We start from the raw sequence: 20,489 nt of genomic DNA on the forward strand, positions 1-20,489 counted from the left end.
ATGTAGGCCTAAACGCACTAATGTGGCGTCGCATTCGAAATGGAATGATTCTTCTTTTTCTTTTAATTTAAACCGCGATGGAAGCTTGTAACTAAAGGCAATTCCCACGATCTTAACCCGCTTAGCCTAGTCACGTAAACCTCAAAAAGTCTTACAAATTTCGTCATCCGTTTTTTTTTTTTTAAAAGCAGCCTTCCCTAAGCTAAATTACGCACATTTTATCTTAATTATTAGATGCCTGAGATAAATCAAAACATTTGTTCGATGGTTCGGGCAACTTTTGTTTATTGTCCTTTGCGTGTTTGGTCAATAATCAAAAGGAAAAACTAACAGTTAAGAGATAATTGGATGTCGAGCGGTGTTAAAGTGTGATGCGTTGGCACTTCCATCGTCTGGTCTGCGTTCGAGCATGAATCAAGTGTGTATTTGCGCGTTGGGCTTGTGCCGAAATAACAGAGGTGTCAAACAAACTATTAATTAGGCTGCGGATTTGATAGCATTTGGTGATGTGTTCACATCCTAACGTCAAAATGTTAACCCACTTAGTCTTGTTGATCCCATGTCTTCCAGATTCTTTGATATCTCGAATGCTATTTTTCTCTCTCTCGATGGCAGACATTAAGTAATTAAGGGAATATTAAAGGGATAGTTGAACCAAAAAATAAAATTGTGTCATTATTTACTCAATCTATGAACGAATTTGTTTCTTCTGCTAAACACAAAAGAGACGTTGAAGAATACGGGTAACCTAAAAGTTGATTGACTTCCATGTGTCAATGGGGCAGAACAAATGTTTGGTTACCCATATTTAAAATATCCTTGTGTGTGTGTTCAGCAGAAGAAAGAAACTCATGTTTGGAACAACTGGAGTAAATGACACAATAATTTTCTTTAATCATATTTGATTTTAGATTACTATTTAGGTTTTATGTATAGTTGTGTTTAATCTAATCCTGATTAACTACACAAGTTAATACAAATATGCAAATAGATATCAGAAACACGACACATTAATGGATTTATTGGAGTTTCTTGACATATCCTTGATAACTGGGTCAAATATTTAACCAGACCACAAACACAAATTCCGGCCAATCAGCAACCTTTCACTCAATCACCTCTAAAAGCATCTCATAACTAACATATAAGAAGCTCAATGACATGCAACGACCAGGTACCCTTTATTACAGCATCACCTTACCTCTTGAATGTACAATTATTAATGTGTAAGTAAAAATGATAAAAGGAGGTTACTCTTGTTTTATGATGCTTCTTGGTTGGACTGGTTACCATTTAAATCATAGTGGTCTGTGCCATTCAAAATAGAGGGATGGAGTTCCAGTTCAAGCAATTTCCCAGCCAATCTTTCTTTCTAATTACTTTATACTATGAATAAACTATTAAAAAAAATAAAAATACTTCAATCGAATCAGCCAGGAAAATCTGTTGAGGTCTTGAATTAGTGACACCGGAAACCATAACGTGCATTTGGGATAAGAGAGCAGGTCAGGCCGGTCCATTTTTACCCTACCCGTGCAATGCACCAAATGTGTTTGCAGATACTACATGGAGGACAAGTGGAGGTTATCTTTACAAGGAGTCAGTAATACAAAACAGACAGGTAAACCGAGGGGGGGCGTAAGGAAATCTGACAAACTGATTGTTCCCGTTGTTCTTTGAAACACACCACACAAGACCTATGAAGAAGAACTTGTGCTGCAGCACAAACGCCTCACACGGAGAAGTGGTCTGGAGAAAGTCTGGAGGACACATTGTTTTCATCACTCAGTGGCCTTGAAAGAGAAAGACAGTTTAGGCCTCGACTTCCCTTTCCCCAAAATGATCTTCTGTTCTTCTTTCTGCTGTTTCTGTCGCTCTTGTTCCAGCTTCATACGCTCCTCGTGTATTTTTCTCTGCTCTTCAACTATTCGTAGTTGTTCCTCTGCCTGCAGGACAGAAAAAGGTGTTTATAAGGAGATAAATATTAACAAGCAAAATATACTGGTATTGACGATAATGGCAATTAAAAAATGTAATATTGATATCTTGTTAATTAGTGATGATGCAATATACCAGTGTTGGCGATAACCATAATATTTCAAATTAATAGAACACATGATATGACGCATAAATAATTCAGCACCAGTATCTGTTTGACATCCCAACGTACAGTAGGTGGCGGTATTGCACTGGGTGCCAACTGTCATAAAACATAAAACACAAGTAGACACAGTGTGCTACTTTCATGCAAAAGCATGTCGTCAGATATGACAGACACTCTACACACACTCCAAAATGACTCAATCACCGCAGTCTGCAGGGCTTGTCGATCAACACTGAGCACAAAAGGTGGGCAATAAAACAAACTAGTTCACCCACCTCCACCTCTGTTATCTTGCAGATTTGGCCACTGTACAAACAGTAAGTTGCAATTATTTTGCTAGTCCTGAAATGGGAAATGTTGCATTAACCTGCCTTTAGTCCAAATGTGTGCTTATTCAGATAAAAACGGATGGATTATCGTATGTTTACTTCAAATATCTTTAGAGAGCAGTATTTTTTTTTCTATTTTTACCCATTTTTAAGGACGATGTGAGCATTGTGGTGCACTAAACTCTTCACGTGTAATTTATGTTTCATTCATACTCGATGCCGGAGGTAGCAATCGCACAGAAACAGAAAGTCCACAAGTGAGACTCATAGGAATAATAAAACCATAATATGGATAAAGACATACAGATACCACACGCTGTAGCGGAATAAAACACAGACAGAGACATTATGGCAGATTAAACAGATTTAACACACATTGCAACAGTATATGGTTTATCTGTGTTCTTCAAGCCATCTCGGGTATTTTCATCAGGATCATGTATATTTAAAATGTAATGCCAATCGACATACCCTTTATCACTGTAGAAAGAATACTATACAATAATATAATTTCTGCCTCGTTCTGTAATAAGCAACATCAGTTCGTAGAAGGAAGTTATTTCACACTGGTTGCCATTAAGTGTAATTGTTCCTTTTGTATGCAATGGTTTGATTCTTCAAAAAAATAAAGATGAATTTGACTGATAGCATTAATTTTTTTCAAGATTTTTATATATATCGTAATTGTGAATTATTTTGGCCATGATAATCGTTTAGTGAAAAATCTGATATCCTGACAGCCCTAATGCAAATTTAATATTGGCTGGTACCTAACCGTCAACAGCATCGCCATATCTTGGAATCGTGACTATCTTGGTTTATGGTCCATGCAATATTTACTTTTTGCAGTTATATTTGTTAAAAAAATAAAGATGTATAAAAAACTAAAAACATTCAAGACTAGACTATTCATGCAAAATGCATTCATAATTACTAGTCCCACGCTTTAATTAAAGCTTCAAGCAATCGTTCTGTGCTCTGTGACGTTCTATATAATGTAAAAAAAAATGCTTTACCAATAGTCTGTTTAACTTCTTTGATTATATCATTTGCAAATATGTAGTTGTTTATGACAAACCAAATTTTGTGAAAACTGTTTGAAAGGGACAGCTGCAAGACCACATTTGTCAGTTCACTTTTAAGTGTTGCTCTTAACCTTTATGGCTTGTAACTGAGACGATCCTTTATATAAGCTCTGTTTTGTACCTAAATTCATCAGGACTAAAACTAAACGGATCTCCTTTTTCTAAAAGGCTGCTCTGTTGAGAAAGAGAACTCCACAAACTCCACATGTCAAGTAGTGCTTATGCAACATTAATGTTCCACATGGCCACAGAGCAGGGGACATTCGTTCTATGAGAAGACAGCAAGGCCAATAGAGTGCTAGTTAGAAAGAATTCAAGGTGCTTGACACAAAGAACAGCGTTTATTGAAAATTCTGAACAATGACCCAAGTTTGTGCAGCAAGCATAAAGGTTTGATTGTTAAAGTGCCCCTATTATGGAACATAGCTCTAAGTGAATGAAAACATCCTGCAAAGTTTTAAATCTGAAAGTGCACCGTATATAAAGTTACTGTCTATCAAAAGTAAGAGTCGACTGAGTCAATGAAATGAATCGTTTTTCAAACGAGTCCTAAACTGTTTCATTGTGACGTCAAGACGAAACATTAGCCCGCCCACTTATTGCGCGCGCAGACACCAGCGAAAACTTGAACCTCAAACCGGCAGCTGATTCCTGTGGACACTGGACAGCATCATGTCGAGAAGATGCTGTGCAATGTGACGGTAAAGACAGTTTTTTTTTCACTGCCCAAGGACGAGCATGTGACGAATCAGTGGTTAAAATTCATCTTTACCATGAAACTACAGCAGTATAATCCTAAACTTTTCCTGTTAACTTTATTTTACTGACGACTGCTTCTCAAATCTGGGAGTTTAATACAGGATTCGCAAACCGCTTGCTCTTGAAAGACGGTGTTCAAAATACTAGTTTTGAGTTTTATATTGTGTAAGTCTCCTGCTAACTGGCAAACTCACATTATCACTGTCTTACTGAAATATTTCTGCTAATCAGCTGTGGGACACTATTACATAAAACTCTGTCTATTAATGCAGATCGTCTGTCGTTCTCAATACTTTGAGGAAAGATTAAGCATTGAGAAAGATTTGTTTTACCAACTTTTGTTACATCAGTCATTCACGCTAGAGCTCGGCTAATGTATACATTGCATACATGCACTGTTGTTGATACAGTTTCCACGTGTTCACCGCAATATATTAGAAAAATACTATATATAAATGTGTACAGGTAAATGTACTTGTTAATGCTGATGGTGAGGAATTGCAACGTCTCATATGTACCTCATACTAAGTAGCGTATCGCTGAGAAACGTAATGCTCGTGCTTGGATTGAAATGGTCAAATCGATGACGTTGTTGTGGCAATGGGCGTTTTTGTTTTCGACACGCACGCTGTACACGGTAAACCAATCACAACAGACTGAGCCGTCTGGCCAATCAGAGAAGAGTAGCTTGTGGAAAGGAGGGATTTAGAGAGATTGATTCATTTGGCGAGTCGTTTGAGAATCATTGAAAATGTGGTGATGTGCAAATATATATTATGAGAAAATGAAACCGTTGTTTGACCTTTGATGCATGTAAACCTGTTGTAGGAGACTCAAAAACAACATTAGGAAACTTTAAAATAGAATAATAGGGGCACTTAAACATCAAACTAAATGGCTCTGCCCTTAATTTCGATCACATACACTACTTCTCAAAAGTTTGGGATCGGTAAGATTGTTTTTAAATTATCTTAATCTCACCAAAGCTGCATTTATTTGATAAAAAATATTGTGGGATATTTTACAATGTAAAATAAATGTTTTCTATTTTCATATATTTTAAAAAATGATTTATGTGAGCTGGATTTTCAGCAGCATCACTAGTCTTCAGTGTCACATGATTCTTCAGAAATCATTCTAATATGCTGATTTGGTGTGAAACATTTCTAATTATTAACAATGTTGAAAACAGTTGTGCTGCTCCACAATATCTCTGTGGAAATGGTGATATTTTTTCCCCAGATTCTTTGATGACCAGAAGTTTAAAAGAGCAGCATTTATTTGAATTCTAATGTTTTGCAATACTGCAGTTTTTACTATCACTGTTAAAAAGGCCCATTGTAAATGTATTTGGATTTGTGTCTGTGAGACTTGTTCTAGCAATCAGCCAATGTCAGAGCACGCTGTCAAAGCAGCAATGGAAAGACACTAGGCTCCGCCCATCTCCAGCAGGTGGCATTGATTAGCCTTGATATTAAATGGCTCTGCATAGAGTGAATGTAGCAAACGGACTTGATGCTTTCTTGCCATTTGATGTGTGCGTATATGTTAAGAAAGTAAGTTGGTTTATGTATTTAACTTATGTTAACTGTTTGATTGTGTTTGTTTATATATTCCTTGTTTAAGGATACTTCACACAGAAGTAGTGATTTGATTTGTGTTCACGTATTCACATGATGTTGCTAATGGTTCATGGAAGCATTTCTGCTACATCATATTGTATGTATTTATCTTGTTATTGAATTGTGTTTCTGTTATATTGATTATTATCTTGTATGTTTTGTTTAGACCACACATACTCCTGGAACTACACATGTAATCATTTGCACTTACGTGCTAAACCTTGCTTGAAGCTGTATGGGATTATTGTGGAGAAAATAAAGCTACAAAGAACTTTCATGCTGCTTCTTCATGTCTCTAACCGGACATCTGTGGTGAACTAGTCCCCCACTGGCAACCGCAAACTGATTGATTTTCAACAGTTTTTATTATGGTCCTTCGAGCCGGAGCCAGAGTTTCCCACAGTTATGGAGAAGCAGATTTCAGCTGAAGTCCCTGTTGTGCGGCCCAGAAGACAGTCATCTTTCCCAGCACGTTTGCAGGATTATGATTTGACTGGGTATAACCTACATAGATCCTTATCACCACCTAACTATTCTCATAAATCTTCTTGTGCTGCCTCTGTCGACGAGGATGTCAGGATGGACACCCCACAGGCAACAGCACATCAAAGTGATTATCATCTTCCGCAACAGTGGTATGTAACGGATCAGTGGGACCAGCAAATGGATGCCCTGCGGGAGGAAAATGCTGATTTAAGGAAACTCCACCGAGACCTGATTGCCACGGTTCAGCAGCTGAATGATGAGAGAGATGATCTTAAGCAGGCCAACAGAAAGTTTACGTCACAGATGTCTCAATTAGGAGATGAGGTGAAACAATTGCTAAGTTGGAAAAATCAGCAGTCACAACTTCCTGAGATATTATCTCCACTTCCTGTATCTGGTCGGTCAAAGACCCGAGACCGCCCTAACCCAGTACCAGCCCCACGAAGGCCAAGAGGAATTGAGCAGGTATCACATGCCCAGGCATCTCATGAAGCATTGCAATATAGTAGAACAACGGAAAGTTCGGAAAGCTCAGAGGATTCAAGCAGTCAAGAAAGCTATTCCTCTTCTGTTGATGATGGCATGAGAAACCTACACCTGCGCTCATCCAGGCACCAAAAGGCTAACACCAGCCCACCAGTTGACAGACAGATTAATAGAGGTCAAGATGGAAGACCTGAAGTCAACATGGTTCGAACAAGTCATGTCCGATCTCCCTCTCCACAAGCTTCGTTCAGGCCACGGTACGAGCTATCATCAAGGGGTAGAAGTCATCACCACTCTCCAAGTTCATCGGTTGAAAGAGTATATCGTGGACCTACTCCTACCATTCCTGACCTGATTAATCCAAACCCTAGAGAGTTTGCACGGCTTAAGATTGCTTTGGAAAACATTCTGCCAATCGATTCCACAGAGCGCTTCAAATTCCATATTCTGCTAGAACATCTCAAGCTTGAAGAAGCTCAGCTAATTGCTGAATCTTACAGCAGTTCAAGACATCCTTACTCCAAAACCATGGGTGCCCTCAATAAGCAGTATGGCCAGCCACATCAGATGGCGTTGCAGCGCATAGTGGAATTGATGGAGGGACCAAGCATCAACACTGGAGATAGCAAAACCTTCCGAATGTATGCTCTGAGGGTGAGATCCTTGGTGGGAATGTTGCGACAATTAGGTAAGCCTGGAAAAGTAGAATTGAAATGTGGATCTCATGTGTCCAGACTTCTGACTAAATTGCCACATGATCTGCAGAGCAGTTTCAGAAGATTCATCTATCCATTAGGTATAAAGATTCCTACCCTCCTTGACTTCTCAGACTGGTTAGAATATGAAATCCAAGTGCAAGAAGATTCCACAAGATATGCAAGCCACTCTGGTAGAGGGTACTCATTCAAGTCATCTTGGGAACCACCAAGGAAGGTAAAATCATTCCACAAAGGGACAGAAGTTCTGCTCGGCACTGAGAAATACGCTTCAGCACCTCCATCATTTGTCACAGTTAAGACCACCCTGGCAAACCCTTATTGCCCTTACTGTGATAATAACAAACACTCTTTGAATAACTGCGACAATTTCTCTCAACTCTCCAAATTTCAGAGGCAAAATTGGATTAAGGGCAACAAAAGATGTTGGCGCTGTGGACGGGGCCATAGATCAGCAGAGTGTAATCTTAAGATGCGCTGTAAAGCATGTAATGGGCGTCACTTACTTGTTCTTCATGAAGTTAATGCACGGGGTAGGGAGAAAACCATAGATGGAGAGGACCCATCTGCTAACCCTATCAGGGGTGAGGCCGCCAAGGATGTGTTATTCATTGACAAGCCCCCAGGAAGTCGGAAGGTACTGTTGAAAATATGTAAAGTCATTCTGAGAAATGGAGATCGATCCATGAAAGCTTACGCCATTCTTGATGATGGCTCCGAAAGGAGCATTCTACTACACACTGCAGCTAGCCAGCTGAAATTGAGAGGTAAGCCGGAGGACTTACCCCTGCGCACAGTCAGACAAGAGTTAAAGGTCCTGCATGGGGCGGCTGTATCCTTCAACCTTTCACCAGCCTGTCAGCCAGACAAGGTATATCCAATTAGCGGAGCTTTCACTGCGCCAGAGCTGGGGCTGGGAGTGCACTGTCATCCTGTTAAGGCTTTACGGAAAAGGTACCGTCACCTTAAAGGACTGCCCCTCCAAGAGATTAAAGCTGGTCATCCAGTTTTGCTCATTGGATCGGACTACCCTCATCTAATTACTCCAGTAGAACCAGTTCGTTTGGGCCCACCAGGAGGACCAGCAGTGATTAGAACTCTCCTGGGGTGGACTTTGCAAGGACCAGTTCAGGCTCTACATCATCGCCTCACAGAGCAACAATGTCTGTTCACAAGTTTGTCACCTTCTGTTACTCTGCATGAACAAGTTGAACGACTCTGGCAGATGGATGTCCTTCCTTGGAGGGATGAGAAGATGAGTACTAGATCAGTACAAGACCAGCAGTCATTAAAACTACTGGAGCAAAAAACTGTCAGAGTTAAAGTCGATGGGATTCAGCGATATGCTACCCCACTGCTCAGAGTTCAAAATATGCCCTCACTTCATGCACCTAAGACAGCAGTAATGCCTCATCTAAGAAGCCTAGAGCGTCGTCTCGGTAAGTCTCCGGAGCAAGCAGCTATCTACCGGGCTGAGATTAAACGACTGGAGGAGGCAGGTTACATTGTTGAACTACAGTCAGGAGCAGAAGACACTCCAGTAAGTTGGTATATCCCACACCATATGGTTGAACATAACGGGAAACATCGAGTGGTCTTCAACTGTTCATTCAGGTTTCAAGGAAACAACCTCAATGAACTGTTGCATCCAGGACCTACACTGACTTCCTCCTTACTGGCGGTGCTACTAAGATTTAGAGAACATTCTATCGCCATCAGTAGCGACATTAAAGGAATGTTCCACCAGATAAGACTCCTTGCTGAAGATCGACCCCTTCTCCGTTTCTTATGGAGAGAGCAAGAAAGAGAAGTGCAGCCCAGAGTCTATGAATGGCAAGTTCTCCCCTTTGGGACCACTAGTAGCCCATGTTGCGCCGTCTTTGCCTTACAGAAGCATATCTTGGAAAGTTGTCAGTCAGGTGGAAAGTTACAGGATGCTGTACTGAAGGCATTTTATGTTGACAATTACCTGCAAAGTCTGCCTTCTGTAGATGAAGCAAGGCTCATGGTAGACCAGTTGCAGAGTAACTTAGCAGATGGAGGATTCGAACTCAGGCAATGGGCCAGTAATGCGCCTTCCACCATCAGTCACTTACCAGCGGCATCCAGATCGGGCAGTGCTGAGCAATTGATTGCCAAGGGTAATGCCTCAAACTGTGAATCGGTGCTTGGATTGAAGTGGAACTGTCAGAATGATACTTTGTCTTATAAACTCTGTGCTGTAAAATGCCAGGAAGTTACTATGCGCAATATATATAAAGTGCTCACCAGTCAATATGATCCTCTTGGCTACATCATCCCGTACACCACACGTGCCAAGATGATTGTGCAGCGATTATGGGATAAAAGAAGAGATTGGGATGATCCCAAGTTACCTGAAGATTTGGTGAATGCATGGAACAGATGGACAGAGGAACTCAGTGACTTGCAAAAGATAGTCCTACCCAGATGCTACTGTACTGCACCAAAGGATGATCTTTCCAGCCAGCGAGATATCCATATCTTCTGTGACGCGTCTGAGTCAGCTTATGGGTCGGTCGCATATCTTCGAACAGAAGACCAGCAGGGAGAAGTGGAGATCACATTCATAGTGGCCAGATCCAGAGTGGCTCCAAAGAAACGGCTGTCAATCCCTCGTCTAGAACTATGTGCGGCCCTGACAGGTGCGCAAGTGGCCAAGACTCTTCAGAAGGAATTGACTTTGCCTATTCGACAAGTTTTCATTTGGACTGATGCCACCACGGTTTTGACCTGGATTAGATCCGAATCCTGTCGATTCAAGGTTTTCGTTGGTACAAGGGTGACAGAGATTCAGGACCTTACCAGCCACTGTGAATGGCGCTATGTGCCTTCGGATAGGAACCCGGCAGATGATATCACCCGAGGGAAAAGGCTGGCAGAACTAGGGCCACAAAGTCGTTGGAATACAGGGCCCCCATTCCTTAGTCTCTCATCTGATCAGTGGCCGGTTACACCCCCATCCTCTCTTGTTGACAGTGAAGAACTAAGAAACTCCACATTCTGTGGTCTGACTAATACTGCACATTGTTTGTCCATGCCCGATCCAAGTAAATTTCTGACTTTTCAAGAATTACTGACAGCCACTACAGAATCTCTCAAGAAAAATGGGACGAATCTATCTGCTGAAGACTTTCAACAAGCGGAGATAGCTATCCTTCAGCAAGCCCAATGGGAAAGTTTTCCCTCTGATATGGCACAACTTACAGCAGGGAAACAACTGAATAGCAACAGCCGGCTTCTTAGCCTGGCTCCTGATCTTGACTGTGTAAGTCACCTCCTTAGGGTAGGAGGTCGTCTTCGCCGCTGTGAAGAGATTGAGCCTGGGTTGATGCATCCTATTGTGCTTGATTCCCATCATCCTGTCACTACCCTTCTCATTAAGGACTATGATACCAAGCTGCTTCACCCAGGACCTGAGAGAGTACTGGCAGAAATGCGCAGAAAATACTGGATCCTTCGGGGTAGGGAAGCAATCCGACGTTACCAGCGCAAAGATTGTCTAGTGTGTCAGAAGTTTCGTAAAAACCCACAGATACCCAGAATGGCAGATCTTCCTCCAGCCAGACTACGTCTCTTCAAACCCGCCTTTCATTCTACTGGTATTGACTGTTTCGGGCCATATTTAGTTAAAATTGGACGCAGAAATGAGAAGCGCTGGGGTGTTCTGTTCAAGTGCATGACGACTCGTGCGGTGTACATCGACCTCCTTCCAAGACTTGATACTGACTCCTTCCTTATGGCCCTCAGGCGATTTGTATCCCGACGTGGGAAATCTCTGGAAGTTTTATGTGATCAAGGTACGAATTTTAAAGGAGGGGAAAGGGAGTTACAACAGGCATTTGACGAACTAGTTCCCGAGCTTAAGGAACAGCTTGCCGGTCAGCAGATTATCTTCCGTTTCAACCCACCTCATGCCCCACATTTTGGTGGATGTTGGGAACGGGAGATTCGTTCCCTGAAACAAGCTCTACAAGTCACTCTGGGAACTCAGCCTATACCCGAGGAAACTCTTCTCACTACACTCGTTGAGATCGAAGGGATCTTAAATTCTAAACCCCTTGGGTATACCTCCTCTAATGCCTTTGATCCAATTCCTATTACTCCTAATTCATTGCTTATGGGTCGACCTGATTCGTCCCTTCCTCAAGTGATATACCCTCAAAGTGAACTATTGAGTCGACGTCGTTGGCGTCACAGCCAAGTCCTAGCAGATCACTTTTGGAAGCGGTTTATCAAGTTCTATTTGCCTGGTCTTCAGACTCGTAGCAAGTGGCAGCGAGAGTCACCTGAAATCAAGGTTGGAACTACAGTTATGATTGTGGACCCTCAATTTCCCAGGGCCTTGTGGCCCACTGGTCAGATCTCGCAAGTATTCCCTGGGGTGGATGGTAAAGTCAGGACTGTTGAAGTGAGAATTAAGGACAAGTTTTATGTGCGACCTGTGGCTAAGGTTATACAGCTGCCTGGGATTCCAGACTAAAATTGGACTTTGACCTTTTTATAATGGGCAGATTTCTTTATTCTTTAGAAATCTGGGGGCGGCTGTTAAAAAGGCCCATTGTAAATGTATTTGGATTTGTGTCTGTGAGACTTGTTCTAGCAATCAGCCAATGTCAGAGCACGCTGTCAAAGCAGCAATGGAAAGACACTAGGCTCCGCCCATCTCCAGCAGGTGGCATTGATTAGCCTTGATATTAAATGGCTCTGCATAGAGTGAATGTAGCAAACGGACTTGATGCTTTCTTGCCATTTGATGTGTGCGTATATGTTAAGAAAGTAAGTTGGTTTATGTATTTAACTTATGTTAACTGTTTGATTGTGTTTGTTTATATATTCCTTGTTTAAGGATACTTCACACAGAAGTAGTGATTTGATTTGTGTTCACGTATTCACATGATGTTGCTAATGGTTCATGGAAGCATTTCTGCTACATCATATTGTATGTATTTATCTTGTTATTGAATTGTGTTTCTGTTATATTGATTATTATCTTGTATGTTTTGTTTAGACCACACATACTCCTGGAACTACACATGTAATCATTTGCACTTACGTGCTAAACCTTGCTTGAAGCTGTATGGGATTATTGTGGAGAAAATAAAGCTACAAAGAACTTTCATGCTGCTTCTTCATGTCTCTAACCGGACATCTGTGGTGAACTAGTCCCCCACTGGCAACCGCAAACTGATTGATTTTCAACAGTTTTTATTAATCACTTTTAATCAATTGAATGCATCCATGCTGGATAAAACTTAATCATTTCTTTAAATAAATAAAAACCCTAAAATTTTCAATGAATTGTTTAAAACTATGCAATTCAACTTTTATATGAAACGAAACATGACAAAACCACACGTACCAGTTTAGCTTGAGCATCTGCTATCTTGCGATTGTTCTCCACCAGAATTTTCTCCAGTTCTTCACGCTTTGACTTCTCTTCCTCCTGCAAAGTCAAACCGCTTTAATGTGAGTTGTAGTGGCAGAAATCATAAATATTCTCAAAAATAAGTGGCAAAACTTGAGTAAACATAAATGAGTAGATAATAAAGATACATTCAGCTCACCAGACATGGATAAACCTACAGTAAACTTGTCCTTCACTCACGAATAAAGTTCCTAGAGGAGTCAGGGTCATATTGGGAATACTTTTTTTGCTTGATAGATGTACCACCAATCAGCAAGGGAGGTTCTTTCAAACCACTGACCTGTGTTCTTGGTACTTCTCTACTTACATCTCACTCTCAGAAAAAAGGCCACACAGTGAAGTGCCGTCTGAGGAGCAGTCAGCTTAAATGATGTATAGGACCAACAGAAGCGTGAATAACTTTCATCACTTCTATTCATAAACAACTGAGAGGGATAGTGAAGTTCAGGCGAATAGCAACCAAAGCTCATGGAACTCGCAGGAGTTGTGCATGAGCTGTTTTGTTCAAGAAAACTGTGAAACATGAAATTTAAAGATAATAAAATGGTAGAACTGTCATTCTCAGTACTACTATGATATGCGTGAGATTAGAGCTACAATTCGAGAGAGAGAAAAAATACTTGCACGTAATTTTGAGAGGAATTAGGCTAAAGGCCCTGACATACTTTAAGCGAAATCGAAGAACAAACTGAACTTAATTTCGAACTAAATCAAGCAAAACGTAGTTCGTTTGGAGTTTTGAACAGCTTGCCAAGGCGAACTTTCACTTCAGCTGGTAAACGCCTTTAAACTAAAATTGGTCCATGGCAATTATGTAATATGTAGGTGTAATCTGAGGCTCCGCCTTCTTTGATGTGGAAAATTGAGGTCAGATGTCTGCAAATAAAAACATTGGAGAGCTCCTTTAGATAAAAACTGAAGTTGTACTTCTAATTGAAAGCGACACCGACACCGTTTTTTCATGTTTGATACGGTAAAGCTGCTTGCTTTAAGCAATCTATTGAATAAAGTGATAGATAGATAAGTCCAGAATTGCAGAGCTGGTGCAAACATATTCAGGTCGCTTAGATCACATGCTTTCTTAACTGCAGATGTTCTCTCACAGCTGCCCTTTTTGTTGTGCCTTTATTTAGCTATTGCATGGATAGTGCGCAGCATATATTTACATATTCATCTAATCGTCGCTCTCAGCAGTGTGGGCGCCGTCGGGATGTTCGCTAACACGGCAACGGTATTTCAAACTTCTTTTTACCCCTAAACGGAAAATGAAAGAGAACTTCGCTGTGAGTATATCAGAGCCTTAAGGCCTGTTTTACACCACACACTCATACAGTGTGCAAAGAAAGCAACATCAGGCTTCACACAGGTCGCTGATCACAAATAAACTGCAGATCCAAACAGAAAATAACATGATATCTGAGTTACTATATTAAATTTTTCCTAATGCAGTTAATATGAATGCCTAAATATTTGTTGCTTTCGTGTGTGTGTGGTGTGAAACAGATCCAATTCCAACAAAACTACAGGAACCTACCCATTTAACCAGCATTCGTAAGCACATACATTCTGTGCTGCCAGTTCACATGCAAGTTACCTCCCGAGCTTTCTGAGCAGCCAGCTCCGCATGTCTCTGTTTCTCCAGCTCCTCCAGCAACTGCTTCTCCATGATGCGTTTAGCCTCCTCCACCCGCCGCAGCACTTCTCTTTCAATCTCATCCTTTCGCTTTTCCAGTTCCTCCTCCACGCGTTTGGCCACAAGTTCCTCTACGCGCCGCGCCGTCTCCTCCTCAATGAGCCGCTCCTCGATCTCCTGCTGTCGACTAGGGAAGAAGAGATTGCAGTCAGTAGGTAATACAAAATGAAAATGTACTTAGTGCTAATTATGAAATGAAGCAGGAAAGGTAAACAAACAACATTAAATGCAATGCACATGCTAGCTGCCATTGAGCATGGAAAATCAACAACTTCAAAGTGTCAGCTTTTCAGTAGTGGTCCACTTCTATAGGCTTGTTAAAGTCCAAAATGTAAACTGCAATCAATGTTGAATGGTAATTTAATGACTGGGGAAACATTTCTTTAAGTATAATATATAATAATTATGCATCTCATTTATACGTTAATAGCTATGGTTACTACTGCTTATTGGTTTTATGACAGTAATAATGAAGATTATATTGTTGTCTAACACTTCCCTATAGGACACAAAATCAAAGTTCAAATTCAGACAATAGGCTATTTATTGATGCATGTATTCAATTACATGTCATGCACATTATTGTGCACAAGGGCAGTATTTCCTTTTAAAAGAATATGATGAATTCATGACATGCATAACTTTATTCTATAAACTTATTTAGTTTGAATACATTTTTACATTTAAATAAAGCATATTATTTTATGTTTTATCATCTTAAACCCCCAAAATGTCAACTGTCTGAACAAATGAACAGACTAAGAAATCAATTTAAAATGGTGTCTTAATAATAAGTAAATTAAAAACTAAATACTATGGCATCATTTTAGGTTTGTTACCTTTAATATAAACAAATTTTATAAATATTGGTAGTTTTTAAAGCTCTTTATGAGAAAAAATATATAGTTTTCAGAGTTTTAGTGTCAGTACTACATTAAACATAAATATAATATATATAGGATATAATGTTGAATACAATGCATAATAATGCAATGGGGAAATATTTGTGGGTCCTGACCTGATAATGCCCAATGTCTGATGTTACCAGTAAAAAGTGGCCTACATTATTTTAAATATATTTTAAAATACATGATATACAAAATACCTTTTATCATGTCTTGGAGTGTCGCAATAATTTCTAATTGTAAGTTCAGAATCCTGATACGTTTCGAATCTTGACACGAGGGTATCGTTACACCCCTAGTAAATATGATTATGCATCATCCAGAAGAACCCAACTGATCCTTGTGGCAGAGTGAAAAGGTTTCTAGGACTAGTTTGTAGAAAAAAAAATGCTCATTTCAAGAACAGGTAGGTTGGTACACTTTCCATGTCAGGACTATACAACTATTTGGTTGTACCGCCTGAAATAAAAAGTAAAAAAATTACTTGAAACACTTTGAAATGTTATCTAACAACTGAACACAGTGTTTAAACACAATGTTCATGACTCAAAAATATGCATTATATCAGTTTTGAAAAGATATTTAAAAACTGTATTTGTCAATGACATTGTGGCCAAAGTTTCTGTCTAGATTCATTTAAATAACCAGCCTGGCTGATTGATGGGTGTATACCTAAAAATACAATGTATCACGGTTGTATTTTGAACATGGCTCAATGGTAGTGTGTAGGCTAATTGTTTTTACATGCACCTCAGTTTTAACATGGCATTGCATTGCAAAAGCTCGGTGTACTAAAGTAAATATAATTCAGATAATGTAATATTTATGGCAGTACATTGATAGTAGTAGCTTAGTATCTGATGGTGCTTTTAAATGTGGCCTGAAAACCCCACATGCAGTTTAAATACTACCACGTAAACACTATTGTACTGAAATTGGTGCATTTGCATGGTAGCCTACTCTCAGAATACGATGATACATTTACAAAAAAAAAAACATGGCAGCGTTCTTCACTTTATGGTACCTCACAGTACTTTTGTATCTTCGTGTGGCTCACATTATTCAGGTGATGTCTACTCTACAGCATGACTGTCATGACGGGTTTCGTTTTGGAAAGTGTGGGTAACGTTACTCACATTCTCCTCTGTCTTTCCATTTCGACTCTCTTTTCTTCTTCCTCTTTCTTCTGCTTTTCGTCTACAGCACTCCTCTTACTTATCGCCCTGCCGAAAATATCGATTCTCTCCGGCGGCGTGGCGGCTCTCTCCCTTTCCCGGCGAGCCGCGGCCGTGTTTGATTTGGAACGAGAGCGCGACTCTCTCTTCCGACTCCTTTTGGACTCTCGGGACTTCGACCGTCTCTTTCTCTCTTTGTCCCGGGACCTTGATCGAGAGCGGCTTCGCTTTTTACTGTGCTTACTATTTTTGGAGTGCTTGGAGCGGGAAGAGCTGCGGCTCCGCGAACGACCCATTTCAGACGCCGTTAGAGACGAGTGTTCAGTAGCAGTAACCAGAACACTGAACACCTCTAAAGCATCGGATAGAGGAGTACACGCACCTGGTCGTCTTTCAAACAAGCCCCAAATTACACACTTAAGGAATCAGTCCCGACTGCATGACAATAATCTTGAAGACGAAACTCTTATTTGGAAATGAATTGTTTAATAAGAACGTGATTGCTTAACTGCACGGTACCATTTATCTTGTATGGTTAAAAAGCAAGATGGAGGATGGCTGTTCTCAGATCCCAGAATGCAATTTCTTATTTTTTTCCTACGTTGTGACGATCGGCACTTGGTTACATCGATTACTGCCATCAACTGGCGTGGAGCGTAAACAAGAAATCCGTTTAATTTTAGAGAATCATTTGGACGGTTCGTTCAATGAACCGATTCACCACCGAGTCATCACTCCCGGCTATTTTTTTTTTTTTGTAAAGTTGTTGGATGGATGGATGGATTTTTTTTTTACTTGTAACATTATAACTATATATTAACTAAAAATATGGATTCATACTGGCTGTGTTTAGGTGCAGTAGTGACTAGTGGATATAGGTGTATTCCTATATCACCATATCCAGCAGGTTGATTAGGCTATAAGGCACCATAGTTATATTATAGCCTATGTGTTCTAAAATGTTTCACAAAATACAGCCATAATAATAAGGCTAGGCTTTGTTTTTATCGATAAGAAACCTAGCCTTCACAATCTTGATGCAATCTGATATATATCATCAATTATGAATGAAAACAGCAGAATATTTAATTAATCTCAAATGCCAAAATGTAAAATGCCTAAAAGGCTAAAGTAACAGCATGCAGATGCATTGTAAGATATCATACACATTAAGAAAATAATAGAAGGCATTATTATTAATATATTAATACTACTACCAATAACTGGGTTTAGTTGTTCACTTCGATTAGTGCTTTGCTTGCTTTTCAAGTTATAAAATTTTTAGTTGGAGTAAAAAGACGTATTTTCATGTCTATATGACAATCAAATTAGGTTCTCCATTCACGAATATTGATATTAATTGCATTTGGGAAGTTTACATGCATGAGGTGCTAACTCCAACTAAATTCATGTCAAAAGGCATTTTCCAAATAGTATCATATATGGAGGCTTTTTGAGATCAAATAAATAAATAAAATAAAAAGCATACCAATATTTCTTCTTAAAGTGTGTCCCCGGCTTTAGACATTTCTAAAATGAACTATTGAAGGGAATTGTGTTAAAACTTTAATCATAATTTTAATTTTTTATTTATTTTCCTTCTCACATGCACTTTTCCTTATAGGCTGGCTATACATTCATTGTATAACGTTGACAAAGCTTGATTGTAAAATACTCTCTTGGACTTACACATTAACTATCATCATATCACCTTTATGAAGATCAGTCAGTATAAACCGTTTTAATTTATCCTTTTAACATAAAAAATATTTTCATATGATATCTTCCCTGACATGAGCTTGGTCTTTGTCAAAAACACTGTCTACTGTCTATGCTAAAACAACACTACCCGGACACCTGCTGGTCAACTAGAGCTACTGCAAGATGAGACTTAACTCCTCCCATGCCACTACGTCAGTAATCAAGTAGCCTATGAGAGAGATACATGGATGGAGCAAAACCAAATGTTGTGTGGTAAATACTCCAAGGTGGTAGGCTATATGTTCATTTAAGAGATTATGTCGTAAGGAAACTGTTTTATATTTATATAAAAATGTGTTTTACATCATTTGTCAATATATTTGATTGAACTTGATGTTGAGTAAACGCAACATTGAATAAATGATGCGTAAGTCTGGTGAGTCTACACTGGTCTACACATGCGTAGACAGGCTATATTAATATTAATTTCCCTTAGTTGCTGTTTCTTGTATGTTGGTATGGAGTGTGTGTACAATATATATTTACTTCATTTTATAACACTTTATAGGCTAATGTCAGCAACAGCCAGGACCAGCCAACACTCTTCATGTGGACTTTACTCCTTTGACCACAAGATGGCAGCCAAGTTTCGCCAAATGCCTGAAGGACGATACCACGCTTCTCGGACATAAAGGTTCGGAAATTGAGAACTTTTGTTTGCTTTTTGTGTCCCAGTCAATCTTCTCTCAGCACGATACATTTGTCGCAGAGGACCGTTTATAGCTAGGCTAATCCTCGTAAACCGTTTTAAGACGGTTAAGACTTAAAAAGGTTCACTCTTTAATTAATGATATTATATAGGCTATGGGCTAGGCTACATGTTATTAAAAACAGATAAATAAATTACTTAAATTTAAATAAGCAGCCCAAACAACTTGCTGTTCTTTGGCCGTTGTTTTATTCGTTTATCTGCTACTTATTGACTAGCGGTAGCTTCAAATGCCTTGATCATGTCTATTTTTTCCCTTCTTCAACAGAACAGATCCCCCTACTGTTTATCCAAAAATAACAAGGCTAACTTACTAGATGGAGTCCAGATAAAAAAAATGTGAGTGATGTAGAAGTAATGTATTTGCTGTGAAGCTTACACTAGCTGGGTAGCCTATCTGAGAGAAAAGGTTTTCACGTTAAGTGATCTAATTTTTAGTAGTAAAAAAAAAAAAAAAAAAAAAAAAAAAAGGTATAGGCCTATTTTAAAGTTGTTGTTGTTGTTGTTGTTGTTGTTGTTGTTGTTGTTGTTGTTGTTGTTGTTGTTGTCGTCATCTTCATCACAGTTATACTATGCGAACAGTAAGGCCTGTAGTCAGTGAGTAGGCCTAACGTTACGTGTTATTTAAGAAAAATATAATTATATTTTGAGAATGACCATTTTTTTCTAACATAGCTAACTTATAGGCTAGTCTGTGGGGTAAAACGCCCCCAGGGGGCATCGCTTCCCACCTTTTTTTCCATCAAATATAATCTAAGGTGGTTGAATAAATACATATTTGGAATTATATTGACAAAAAAATTACCTCAAGTTAGCATTAGCTAGCTATTTAGCTAGCCAATTAGAATCAGCTAACAACATTTTTCAAATAGGCTGAATTTCAGCATGGTAATAAATATACATATTTATCTAACTTGCTGTTATTTTGGCTTGTCATTCACGCTAAAGCGTGTAGGCTACTCTGATTTTGCTGTAAATGTAATCAAATTCCTTTGTCAGAGTGGGGGCATTTTACCCCATGCATCTGTAGGGCAAAACTTGGTAAAAAATAAACTAGTCTTGGACATTTTTTCATACTTGGTTTATAATTTATGTCATTTTGTCACTGAAAACTATGATAACTATTCTTGACACATTTAACTTTTGTTTCACAGGAAAAATTACACAGTCCTTAAGGACTGTAACCACTCTACCCTACACAGAACATCCATTG

General features: G+C 39.4%; 1 protein-coding gene across 1 annotated transcript; it reads right to left on the bottom strand.

Annotated features, from left to right (window-relative positions):
* Positions 1–69: 69 nt before the first annotated feature.
* arglu1b (arginine and glutamate rich 1b) lies at positions 70–17,452 on the bottom strand. The gene is made up of 4 exons (XM_079615093.1): positions 16,768–17,452; positions 14,628–14,853; positions 12,968–13,051; positions 70–1,946 (listed from the first exon to the last, which is right to left on the bottom strand). Exons 1-4 carry the CDS (start codon positions 17,100–17,102, stop codon positions 1,782–1,784), a joined length of 810 nt encoding a protein of 269 aa, XP_079471219.1. The 5' UTR covers positions 17,103–17,452; the 3' UTR covers positions 70–1,781.
* Positions 17,453–20,489: the final 3,037 nt, after the last annotated feature.

The sequence above is a fragment of the Phoxinus phoxinus genome, assembly GCF_949152265.1.
Source record: "Phoxinus phoxinus genome assembly, chromosome: 6".
Taxonomy (NCBI): Eukaryota; Metazoa; Chordata; class Actinopteri; order Cypriniformes; family Leuciscidae; genus Phoxinus; species Phoxinus phoxinus.

Excerpts from the sequence above, each read along its gene's own strand:
- arglu1b (XM_079615093.1), bottom strand. The coding sequence starts at position 17,102 with ATGGGTCGTTCGCGGAGCCGCAGCTCTTCCCGCTCCAAGCACTCCAAA. Across the intron at positions 14,854-16,767 it reads ATGGAAAGACAGAGGAGAAT|TCGACAGCAGGAGATCGAGG; the intron begins GTGAGTAACGTT and ends CTTCTTCCCTAG. Across the intron at positions 13,052-14,627 it reads CTGCTCAGAAAGCTCGGGAG|GAGGAAGAGAAGTCAAAGCG; the intron begins GTAACTTGCATG and ends TTGACTTTGCAG.